Below are 13600 nucleotides of genomic sequence, written 5' to 3' on the forward strand. Positions count from 1 at the left end.
TGGTCTTTTGCTTTGAAAGTACACTTAATAAACAAGCAGCTTTCCCACAGAAGTTAGAGATGGTACATTGTCCATCTAACACTATGATGGTACATATCCTCAAAGGATCTGATGGCCACAGAACTTTCACATTTCTACAGTTTAACACATCAAGAAGGAAATATCAAAACATTATTTATCATTTCAGCAAGCTGGTTGATTCTTATACAAAAGAAAAGTACCATCACATGGAAAGCTACCTCCTTCTTTTTAAAAAAAAAAAAGCGGGAAAAAAATAAAGATCACCCTAACCTTTTTCCCTAGTTACAGCACACTGGTGATCTCATGAATCTATTATCACTCCTATTTTGCTTGTATACATCTAAAAGGTTAATATTCTCTGACCATGTTTTCTTTAATATAAGTTAATGCAACTTCAATAAAATAAGTTGTTAAATGAATCCTTTGGAACAACTTCACTGTCTGCACCCAACTTTTACAAAAACCGATGAAAGCAGCAATGGAATCATGTTAAACTTATAATAAATAATTCACATACAACATATGTTAAATTACAAAGAAGGATTAAATTGCCATTTCTACAACTTTTTATAGATTTAGCAAGTTTCTAATCCGTTTTATATCAACAGCAATACGTATGCTCTTCATATTAAATTTAACATTGAAGGACTGTTTAGAGGCATTATTTATAAAGCAAGAACCACCAAGTGAGCATTACAGAACTTCAACAAATGTTTAGCTTTTTTCCAGTATCTGTTCTCAGAAAAGATTCAGGGGTTGTCTCTCCACTTGGTCAGTTTCTTCCTCTTCATTACTCAGGAAGAGTTAATGTCATGACCTCCAGCTTCATTTTGAAATACTGGTTAAACCGAACAATTGCATACCTATTCAAAGGGAGAGAGAGATTTGAAGTTAAGAGCAGATAATGCCTTACATGAAAACAGCTATGCTAGGTAGGACTAGTCAAAAGTCCACCTACCCCAGTACCCTCTTTCCAACACTGTCCCTTAGCAGCTGCCAAAGGAAGAAATTAAGAACAGAGCAACCATGTTATGGTTCACCACCACCACCCACTCCCAGCTTGCTACAGTTTGCAAAACAGATGCTGTTCCGGGATTATCAAAGGTGGTGTTTTCGTGTTTAATAATTCTTAATAGACTGTCCAACATCTGACAACTACAACTCCAAAGAAATCTGATCTTGATCATTGCAAGAACGACACTGTATTCAGAACTGACACATTTTTGGGTTCTACCACCTGTGCTTTAACTTGTTTTTTTGTGCCATCTAGTGGTTATTAACAATTACTTCTACTTGAGAATAATTAATCACAAGAAGAAATTCACATTTGTCTCATTTACAAAATGACACAACTAAGCCTAGTAAACTGGCTTACTCAGTGAAAAAAAAACTCTGAAGTAGGATCTTCTACCAAGCAAAATGATTAATTTTATCACCTCGCCCAGTCCCCCCCAATGGAGAGATTAATTCCTCTGCTCGTTGCCATGAAAGACCATTCTAAAAAATGCCAGACAGACATCTACCTGAAACAGAACACCATTGGCCAGCGTCTCAGGAAACAGAACTTAACATCCATTGGCATTACAAAGACTCTTTAAAAAAGATGAGGAATTTCCAAGATCAACACTCCATGCAGTAAGAAATAAACAAGCTCTTCTGTACAAAAGCCCCATTTCTTGCTTGGCTCTTGCAGTTGGAAACTAGGTCCCACATCTGACATAGTACATCACACTGACCAGCTTCACTTTTATGCCTTTGTCTCTCCAACAAAAAGACACTCAATGCCCAAAAACATTTACTCCTCCAGGTATGTTCCTTGCCTTGTTATACTACGTGTTTTAGCCCAGGGGCACATACTAATTTAGAGAATTTTCAGCAACAAAAAGCACAGACAGCTAGCTTTTACTGTCTTGTTTTCTCTTAAAAATTAAGAGTTACAAGCATGATCACATAGATTAGGTCTGTTGCTCAGATCTGTTTCTGATAGCTGAGGTGTTGGACTAGATGGCCCCCCCCAGCTCCCTTCCAGCCTCAAGTATTCTATGATTATATGTGGAAAGCACACTTACCCTAGAAAATCAAAGTCAATGGTGGAATATTTGGCTTGAATTAGAGCCCACAATCCCCAAAAGAAGTGGGAAGCCTGAAAGAAAAAAAATTAGTGAAAGATTAACATTATATAAAATCCAACAAGTAAACACATTCTCACATTGAGACAAAAAGTTATCTACAAGAGAACTCTCAAAACCCAATCTTCTTGTAAAGTTATTTGATATCTCTTTACCAAAGAGATTGGTAAACAAGTATTATAGAATTAATTACTGGTAATTGGAGGAGTAAATCCATTGGCCTCCTGACTTTCCATGTACCATTTTCAAGAAAAATAATGCTGCATTTATGAAATGCTGTCATCTATTAAGTTAAAAAAATCCACAGAAATACGACTATCTCATTTCTACCGTTGCTAATTAAATATATATTAATCTACATGTATTCAACTCTGCAAATACGAAATTCCTTTTGAATCTTTGATTACAACCCTTAGGCCATTATAACTATAACTCACTTTCACTACTGAGTTGGATAAAGAGATATGATCTGTAGCTATGTAAGAGAACCTCTAACTCATCAGCATTTACACAAATTTCTCATCCGTTCCAAACTTACTTCCATTACGAGTTCAGATAAGTAGTCTGGAGGCCTATGTTCAGTTTCAGATTGAAACTATGGATTACATTAATGATATCATTGTTAGTATACTTCAAATGAACAAATATATGTAATGGCCACGAGCCCAATAGTCTCCTTGTGGAAGACATTTCTGGACCACCCAGGTTACAAGTGATATACTTCAGACTTCTGTTCAGTAAATAACTGCTTACAGTAATTACCTAAATTGCTTCCTGAAGCTTTCATGTAACACTTTACCAGAAGTGTAGAAGACACATGCACGCACACATGCCTGAAAACACCTTAAAACGGCAACTACTGTATGTACATGTGAATCTATCTTGTACCTCTAGATCAGATAACTTTGCCTGATAGTAAGCAGTTTGGCATTTTACACCAGCACCCATTAACTTTAGTTCGTATTTTCTCTTAATAAAGCTTCCCACATTAACTGACACGAGAGTGTTTGGCAGTATTTGTGCATCATGTGTGGTCTACAGGCAGGTTCTTGAGCTGTTCTCTAAACAGAACTCTATCCTCTTAAACATTAGTATGACCACAGTTTAAAACTGACAAAACAATGCTATATATTTTTCAACAGACCACCAGCCTACTTAACTGCAGATCTAACTTTCCTAAATGAATGGGACAGCTAAATTTAACAGTAACAATTGATAATACAGATTTTAAAAGAATAACAGCAAACAAGCTCTTATTTTTAAGGACTTGTTTAATAATCATCTTTCTAGAACGTGAACTGTATTTCCTCACTGCAACCATTAGTTTTTTGCCAGAAAACTGAAGGTATTACAGTAACAGAGGTGTGCTTGCATTAGTCAGAAAGAGGACTGAAATAAGGCCAAACTGGCTTCTTAGCCTTAGTCCTCCTATGAATAGTTTGGCATGTTATTCTTCAGGAGAAAGCAAAATAAAGTTATCTAGCTGTTGGGTAAAAGGCACTTTTGCTGTAATACTTCCTGTCACATCCTCTAGGCAAAACAAGATCAGGGCTAGTTGGAAAATGTAACAAAACCAATGTGAACCTGTAAAGTATCTTCAGAAATCACACAGAGATGGGGGGCGGGGGGCAACACATCTTCAAACTGCTTCTAACAGTATACATAATTGGGGCATTCAAGGACTCAATGCCACACCTATTTGACTTCTTATTCTACCTCCATGAATGATGTGGTTTTTTCCCCTGAAGGACAAGGCACCAAAGCCAGGTGGAATTTTCTGAAGGCAGATCAAAACTGAACATGCTCCATCCTTTCAAAGGGAAAGAACAAGGGAGTGAAGTTTTTACATTCAAAGTCTGGGAAAGACAGACTGACAGACAGGAGACAGCTTATAATGCACAAGATACAGGAGGAGCAGGGAACAGACTCACACAGACAGCCCTCACACTCTACAGAAAGGCAGAACTTCCGGGGAACCACAGGAGACTACATGTGCACTTTGCTACAATTTAAACCACCAAGGTGACCAAAATCAAATCTGAAAGCAACTCCGGCTTGCCAAGACACTGCAGGTGAGGAAACAGTTAAGGTAGTACTGAAAGACTCTACAGTGACCTAATTATCTGAGGGGAGGGGAAAAAAAACCACAACAAAAAAACCTAAAGTATCCTTGTTTAACAAAATTTTATCATCTTACTTTTAAAAGGATTTTAAAATCGAAAGATTTATAGGACTTTATGAAGTACTACCTTGCTCTTCTGTCTTCTTACCATTACAAGAAAAAGTTCAACACAGACCCACCACAAGCTCTAGCCAACTCAGGAACTTGCCAGACCAATAAATAGCCAATGGAAGTACTTGCTAAAAGCTCATCTCGTTTTCTGAATACTCACTGCCTCTTTCACTAGGAATATTTTACACAGAATTTTTAACACACAACAGAAAGTTTCCACAGAACAGACTAATGAAGGTTTTCTTTACATACCACAGCACTCAGAGAAAGAAACTGGCAATTACATTTGTCCATAGAGTAGCAGGCTTCTCTATAGCATTTCATACATTCTAATCAACAGTTTATTTACCAGTGCAAACTGATTGACTTGGACATATAGAACTTCAACTTCTTTTTCACTGACTTCTGTGCCAAATCCTTTATACTCTTTGTAGGCCTCAAGATAAGATCTCAGCCATTGTTCCTGTAATTTTCTGTTAGGATAAAGGCTGTAGTCTACCTCATTTACTCCTAGAAAAAGAAAATACCTATTAGAACCTTACAGAGTCTAAAAAGACCATTAGAATCATATTACTGGACTACTTCCCCCCCTCCTCGCCCTCAACACATATGCACAAATTGATGTGGACAAACATCAGTGTTTTTACTTTGACCTGATTTTATTAGTTACGTGTTGGCAAGAATTTCTCACGCACAAATCAGAGCATCCAACATAATAGAAAGACTTATGCTGTATATGTTTTCAGCCACATACATGTTCTACTTATATTTTGAAATTCAACAAGTTTGGCTTTGAGAGAAGCCTCAAGAAAAAGCATTTGCATTATAAAAAAAAAGCCCTCCCACATATCAAATATTACACGTTTCATAAGAAAAGGAACTTTTATGCAACAATATCCAAAGCTGAATCCATATATATATATATATATAGATATATATATATTCACCAACTAAGCTCATATTTCTGAGATGAAAAATTTATTAGAAGTCTACCTCTCTCTTCCACATCAGTAGAATTAGAAGTTTTATCTCCACAACCACTCTTTTTTGTCCTATTTTTCTTCCTATAGTGGAGATGCTTAGTCACAGGCCATACGGAGTCTCCCAGAAGCCCCAAACCTGGATCACAGTTCACTCCCACTAGCTATCATTCCCAGAGGATTTGGGAATTTTCCTTAAGTTTGGTTTTTATGAACAGTGCAATCACCTAGCACCTAAACTCTTTCCTGTGTCAGATCCACTCAAACTTAGCTTTTAAAAAGAAAAAAAAAAATCAGATGTTTACTGGATGGATAGAGAATAGCAGAGGTGAAACACAACTGCCTTCCTTAGGCAAAAAAAAAGAAATAGTATTTGTGTGTTTAATCTTCTTACTGTACTTAGCTCCTTAAAGATGTAGTGAGACTCTCAGGAAGTCCCAGATGAAAAATCAAAAGCTCTCAAATATATTTTGTAAAGAATTTAACTTGCTTTCCAAACACTTAAATTACCAAGTATACACTCTGAATTTTTTTTTAAGTTATCTAGATTTAACATTCAGTTCGTGAAACAACAACTGGTAGATTATGGCTCCTAATTTCACCATACTGCACTTTCCATCTATACTAATCATTATGTACGTTTTGCCTGTTGCCTCATCTTCTGAAATAACTCAACATACACCCAAGGTTATTTCTCTCTTACGGAGTAAACGGAATGAGCATTCACTGAAAAAATTTGAACTAGTAAATGAATGAGCCTACCAGCACCTTATTCCTAAAATCGCACCTTTTTCCTACTACAAAGTCTTAGCCTTTACTTCTCATTTTAGGACACCACTCAAGGGCAAGTACTTAGTGCACACATGCAAAGCTACCAAAAAACCACATAAGCCTGCCATTTGGAACTGTGGAACCACACAGCCTATTCTCAATATATACCTATGCTGTAAAACATACATCCGCAGTATTTCATTACAGTGGGCTGAGTCTCTGCTGTGAGTTCTGTATTTATCTAACTCTGCCAAAACTTAGGACATGATGTTCCCATTCTTGGGTTAACAGAACTGCAAAGGAAGGGCATAACCAGCCTGCAAGATGACACATTAACACATTTTGATACCATCAGATAAACAGCTATATATATGTATCTAGATACACAGAGAAAAAGAGAATGTGCAAGAATGAGGTTTTTTTATAAAACCAGTTTAACTTTACCTCAGAAATCCAATTTTTACCTGCAAATTCATTGAAGTGATTTCCAATGTCATAAGCCAGGTAGTTGTATCCAGAGTACTCGTAGTCTATGAACTGCACATCACCTATGAGACACCACAGCAGCAACATTAGAGTCCATATCAAATGAAGTCACGGCCCTAATCCTTTGGTGTCCTTTGAAGTTTTGGGGGGAAAAACAAAAACACACCACACACCTGTCTTACTTGTGCCCCATTGTGTGCACTCAGACATTCCAGAGTAAGGCTGTGACTTTTATGACATCAGATTTCCTTGAATATTCATTCAAGGAAGCTCTTAAATAATTACTTAGAGCTTACAGTTCTCTATTTTTAAACTCTGAATATCAGAATTTCAATTTTAACTTCTACCACATGAGGGCATCCCTTACCTTCAAAATAAGGAATATAGTAGAGGATCCGTTATTTAAAATTATGCAGAAAGCAGATCAATTTTTCCCCGATGTAAAAAAAGAACAGTCCTGTTTATTCTCACACAAGTGTGCAACCACAGTGGACTAACATGTTGCAACATGTTGGTATTTCCTTTGACATGTTGATATTTCCTGCTTTCTCCAACCGCACTTACAAAACAAGACTATTCTTAATTGTTGCTTTTTTTAGCTGACTTAAACTAGTCTCAAGAAACCAAGAGACAATCCTCAAGTCCTTGAAACTATGAAGTGTTATGTAAACAAGGACTGATAAAGCAGCAAACACAGCCCCAAATGTTTCCAAATTTCATTTACCTATAGTGAAGCTGGGGAAAATGCTTCACTCAAGGCAATACAGCATTGAACCTGCTCAAGAATGTCTACACCACTTCAAACAGTCAAGACATTAACAAGATTGATTAGGTAAAACTAGAGCTCTTGCATGTTAAGGGAAACAGCGAAATTACTAAAAATATCAGAAAAGGAAGCAATGGGTTAACTTAAGAGCTGTTCGCACTAGAACATTAAAATGTAAAACCTTACATTTCCCACTGCTATGCTGAAAAGGGTGATTTTCACAGTTGCACCCTTCTCCCTCTCTACACCCATTCTTTTGATGACTAGCGGCGTATTTACTCAATAAAAACATATTCCTTCTATTACAATGAACAATCTTCTTAGCATGACTTAAAACATCTTAATGCTAACTATCACAACTCCAGCTCAAAAAACCCAAGAATAATGTTAAGTATGTTATGTATTTCCTAGACTAAGGATTTTAAGTGTCTAATATACTGCCTCCTTAAGATTTATGGATATTGCACGTATCAAATACAATAGCTTTGCCAGATAAGCATCCTGACCAAGTTATCACAGAACAACTTTCTTAGAAGTGTTCCTTGTATCTATGCAATTAGTATTTCAAATTCGGTAAAGATTAACACATCAATGTTTTCCAGATGGATAAATCTTATCTAAGCACTTACAACGGAAGTTAAACCCCGCAACACAAACAAAATCACTTAGTCACAATCCTCCAAGTCAGAGTTTACCCTTACTTCCACAGAAAGAGAGGATTGCTTACCAAGGTTATGAGGTTAAACCTTTTAGGCTCTGACAAACCAACATGAAAATGGCCTGCAGAGTGGCAAGCTCCTCCCAGGAAAATCTTGTTGGCAACGGAAAATTGAGGTTCTCTAGAACTCTGAAGGGACAAGAAATTTTACAGCAGCTGCAGCCAAGATCTTATAATATTGTCACAGACTAACTTCTGCCACTGCTTGACTGGCATTCATATACTTGTACATGCTTGCATTTCCCACTGCTTCTTTAGTACTACTTTTAAGAACACACACCTGCAAGTTACAAGCCAGTCAAAATGCACAGCCCAACCCTGGTTAATATTCTGCTAAGCAACTGACCTCCTGAACTTCCCCCCTACACACACATCCCCAAACACTTGATATTGCTTGTATTCAGAGGATTTTCCTTCCTCCACCACATAAAATACAAACATGGCAGGTAAAAGTCTACTTGCAAAATATCAGCATAAGAAATACTTTAAATTTCTTTCATGTGCAAATTTCATCTTGAATATACCTATGTGCTATTATGCATTTTTAAGTACAGCTAACATTTAAAACTTACTTCTAGATATAAATAATATTACGTACAATAAGAAATTGAATCTAACAAGATACGAATGAGGCTGTTATCAGGCACTCTCCTACAGGGAAATGCATGTGAACAAGTGATGCAATAAGCCTCCAGTCAGTGCACAAGTAGCACGATGCATGCCACCGCAAGGCAGCAACAATGGCATACCTAATCTATAGCACATGAAGAAAGTTTGGAAAACTCACATTCGATAAGACAAAAGTTCAAAGTGAAAAAGTCCTGCATTTTTACTGATCTCTTTCAGACTTATGCTACTGTGGAACTCAACCTTAAGTTTAATTTTTGCATGAAAGGCTCAAAATAAAGATGCATAGTTCTTTCTGTGAAACTGAAAGAAAACAAAAACCATAAGTTTGTCACTTCATAAATGCATACATGTCTCAGCTACCTTGTTTTAGAAGAAGCAGAAGAAACTTTGCATTAATTGTTTAAATATTCACAGTATTAGAAGTTACTTTTAAGATTTACTGCAGTTCATACAGGAAAGCCACTTCTAGAAGATATGACTTACACTAGTAGGTAAGCAGCTAGCTTTTGTTTTGAGGTTTTTAACAAGTACAAAGAACTTGTACATCCCACTGATTTCACTGGGAGCAGGTAGACCAACAAGAGACACTAGTCTAAGCACATCTGTATTTTATTGAAGTGAGACATGATTTACAACTAAGCTCTGTCACCTCTCTGGAGAAGCTACCGTTAACAGGAATAGAGACATCAAGAGTACTGAACATTTCAAGTTGAAACACACTGCTTTCATCAACGGGTCTACTAGTGTAGACAACATGCAATGTAATTTATGAAAACTATATAAAGACACAAATGGAATATGTGTCGTGTTCCGTACACCAAAAATTCAATTTTTAAATAGATCAAGTAGTAGTCAAGAGGACAACTGTTAGATCTCCTCAGGGAGCTGAAAAGTAGGAGGGTGACGACACCTCTCTTTCTAGCTGCTCTTCACTTTTAATGGTTTAATAAGATAAGCACTTTCAACGTGCAAGTCCTAGCTGTAGTTACCACAGCAGAATGACGTATCCTGAGTTTCGTCCCATCCTGCTCATCAGGTGAGCCACTGAGTCCCTAGAAAACAGCTTCAGGAAAGACAATGATCTATGCTATGAACATACTTGAAAATTCACAAATGGGTCATATACCCAAGGAGTAATTTTAGCCATAAATATCCAATATACCTTTTGGGGGGGAAAAAGAAAAAAAAAAAGTGTTTTTAGATCAAAACCAGAAGCCTTAAACATACCTCAGTCTTCAGAAGCACTGAGCACCCACAGACTCCTACCAAAGATCATAGAAAACATTGGGTAGGCAGAGGGAATAAACAGAACAAAACTAGCCATCTACCTACACACTTAACTTCCTGGCAGATTATCTTAATACATTCAAAAAGAGCACAGAGATATAGACAAAAGAATACTGATACTTGGTCGTATTGAATAGCAAGTATTTGAATATTCTTAAAACATCTGTTTTTTTTGGAAACTCCCAGATTACGTTGGGAAAAAAACCCACACCAAACTTTAAGAGCATCAGAACACAAGGTCTATAAATAGGAAGTACCAAGCATCAAGCATATTTTGACTATCTTGATGCCCAAATTGTAATTAGAGCAACATGAAGCTCTGAGTTAAAGCCTTTAAAGAGTAGTTCACACTGATAATTAGAAGTTATGTAAAGTAACACTTCCAAATTTTCATATCCTGAGTGACTGCAAACGGACATTAACAAAACAGCAAGAGGCAGTGTTCTCTCAGCCACAGCATGAACAAATTCAAGTAAGACGAGTGACACTCCGTTAAATGAAGCTAGCACTCAACATGCTATTCCAGTCTCATAAACAAAATTTAAGGACATGAGACTGATTCATTTTAAAAGCAGTATGTGGCACAAGTATGATTTTTCTTTCAAATCTGAAAATTTAACATGAGTTTAATGCAGAGGACAAGTCTAAAGCAAAGCACTGGGACAAACCACAATCATTCTAACTGCATTGGACAGGAGTCCTAGCATCTGTTAATAGTCTGTAGCTTAAAAAACACATACACGCACTCACCCCGTATCTAGTAAATGTGCAAATTAAGCATTCACAAACAAAATGATAAATACAGTGTTGCCAAAACCAATAAATGAGTGAGTTTGTTTGTTTATGCGAGCTTCTGAAAAGCCAGATGAGCACTACCAGCTTTGCTTAAACTTTACTGGGGAAAGAAGAAAAAAAAAGTTAATCTAGAAGACCGATTCTTTCTCTTGTTCCAGCTTAGGGTCACCAAGGTCTTTTTGATACACAGGAGCCTTTCTAGATGAAAGAATAAATTTAGTAAGGACAGCATCAAAGCTGTTAACTACCTTCAAACAGTTTGATGTCATTCCTAATGAAGTACATCTTTAAAGATTCTATTTTGTGCTCTTGCAAAATTATTTGTATACCAATAAAAGCTTTTGCTCTGCTAAACAGAATTCCAGCAATACATGTTTATTTACAGTTAAAAGCTGAGCTTCCACTTCTAAAATCATGTTCTTCATCTTAAGATTGTACTAACAGACAGATTGATATTTTTTGCTCTGTAAAAAGTACACTGTAAGAAACAGCTTTCAAACAACAGACAAATATTCTACAGATGGCATTGAGGTTTGGTTACTATGAAAATGGTACCTGTTGTACCCAGACTGCAGAAGTTTTACAACACAGTACATGTGCAACATTCAAACATAAGTTTAATAAATACATATATTCCATACTTCCAAGTATTTTTTTGCCCCCCAAGATGCTTACAGCTAGCTTGAAGCCAAAGTGCTTTACGTACCTCCCTCCTCCCCACTCTGTCCCCAAACACTAAGCACTCACACACTCCTAATTGTAGGATTGCTCATAAGTGATACACTGCTGGCATTGTTTTTTCCTCCATTCTGTTTACAAAGAGAAAAGCATATAGCATTTGTTTTAAAAGTAGGAACTTCAAGCCTATTGACTGTGACAGTAAGCCTTTAAAGGAATTCCTCCAATTTTTTTTGCAGCATGGTTCTACTATGAAAAGTGACTATAAAAGTTACTTTACCTCAATGGGTCTGTCTGTTACAAAATGCTAAAACTCAAGGTAGTTTCAGCACTGAAAAAACCCACACAGTAACAATAGATTTATTTTCGGTACTACAGTATCACAACTCGAATGTGTTTAAGACCACAAGCTGATTTTTTTTTTGCATACCTTCCATGCTTCCCCCCGCCACCTCCTCTTTTTAAGCAGAACTATAACCTACCATGGAAACTAAGTAAAACCACTGGAGTTTCGCACTGAATTTTTAGAATTTAAAACTGCTGTTATTAGCGTTGTACAGGTATATACATATATATGTATATACCTATAGAACTAGAAGTACTAGCAATTCCCTTCAAAATGGTATTACTCAGAGGGAAACTTGTATACAAACCACCAAAAGACTTTTACTTTCTCAATTCACATGCATTCAGTATATCTGATGCAAAAATTGGTTATACATACACAGCCAGTTTTCATACTAGAACCAACTCCAGCATGTTTTTGTTAGTTTTTATTTAGAAATTAAGGCACATAAGCTTAAAAGGTCAAAGACCGATGATGACTGATGGAGAATACTTCAGTTCCATTCACACACTTTTGGCTTACCTACCAACAGTCTTACCATTAAACTGTCACAAACAAATACGAAGCTACTGAAGGAATATGTCATCCTCACTTCAAAAGAAAATCTTGATCTAACCTGATGATTTTGTTGCACTCAGCTGAGCTCAGATATTTGAAATGAGAGGAAAGCTGTGCATTTTTACTGCACCATGGCCATTTTAGTGTTGCAAGTTTGCCTTTTTTGTTTGTTTTAATATCCTGTTTAATCAATTCATTTAGTAACCGAACCTCAAACCACTAAAATCCAGAAATAAAAGAAACTGTGGGTTTATACAAATGCTTTATAGATTTTAGCTAATGCATTCTTTAATAACATGAATTGTGAGTTAAATTTATTATAATTAAAAAAATGTAATTAATTTTTGCTAAGATGTGTACTGACTACGACTGGTTAAATAAAGTATGTATTTACAAAAGAAGTCTTTAAGATGCCTATGTACCTCACGCAGGAAACAAATTGAGTCACAGAATGTAGTATTAAGTATCACTAAGACACTTCATTATGAAGGTGCCTTCCCATAATCACAAACGAGAACAATACACATGTTATAGAAGATAACGTCTTCAGGTTATTTTCTATGCTTGTATTTTTTTTCTTCTCTGAAAAGCTTTATATTACTAGAATAGAATTAACATAAACAATTACATACTTTGAAGCCTAGTCATACAGGCAGGCTAGGGATTAACAAATTCAGTAAAGCAAGAAACATCAACATTCTTCCTTTGTACAGTAACATATAGATGAGAATCAGCTAATGAAGCAACTTAATATTTGCACAGATATCACTACCACTACATTGGGTCTTAAAAGCTCAAATTGAGTACACTCGTTAAAGTCAGTAAAATGACACTACTGATACAGCAAATGCAAATACAGCAAATGCAAATACAGCATAAAAAAACTAAGCCACTACTTACTGTTTAGTTCAATACCTACCTCGTTTCTTGTTGTAAATAATATTCTTACACAACAGGTCATTGTGACAGAGTACCACCGGTGATCCTAAATTTGACAGTCTTTCCTTCATCCAGGCCATCTCTTCCTGCAGAACTTGAGGACTTGGAATGTCACTTAAAAACCTTTTCACGTATAAGAAGTTTGAGTGTTAATATCTAGTACTGTGTGTTCCATACCAAGCATTTGTGATTAAGTAGCTTAAATTATTTTCCCCTACATTCTTATTTCAAATAATTCAATAGACCTTCTCCCAAACTAGAGC

General features: G+C 36.3%; 1 protein-coding gene across 1 annotated transcript in view; it reads right to left on the reverse strand.

Annotated features, from left to right (window-relative positions):
* Positions 1–353: 353 nt before the first annotated feature.
* Positions 354–13600, reverse strand: part of ETNK1 (ethanolamine kinase 1) — a 19500-nt gene continuing 6253 nt past the window's right edge. Inside the window, exons 4-8 of the mRNA XM_009577766.1 lie at positions 13318–13460; positions 6599–6682; positions 4733–4893; positions 2091–2164; positions 354–884 (exon numbers count right to left, since the gene is read on the reverse strand). Of these exons, the coding sequence (XP_009576061.1) occupies positions 812–884; positions 2091–2164; positions 4733–4893; positions 6599–6682; positions 13318–13460 (535 nt within the window). The 3' untranslated portion in view covers positions 354–811. The remainder of the gene's footprint in view (positions 885–2090; positions 2165–4732; positions 4894–6598; positions 6683–13317; positions 13461–13600) is intronic.

Source organism: Fulmarus glacialis, unplaced genomic scaffold, assembly GCF_000690835.1.
Source record: "Fulmarus glacialis isolate BGI_N327 unplaced genomic scaffold, ASM69083v1 scaffold4265, whole genome shotgun sequence".
Lineage (NCBI taxonomy): Eukaryota > Metazoa > Chordata > Aves > Procellariiformes > Procellariidae > Fulmarus > Fulmarus glacialis.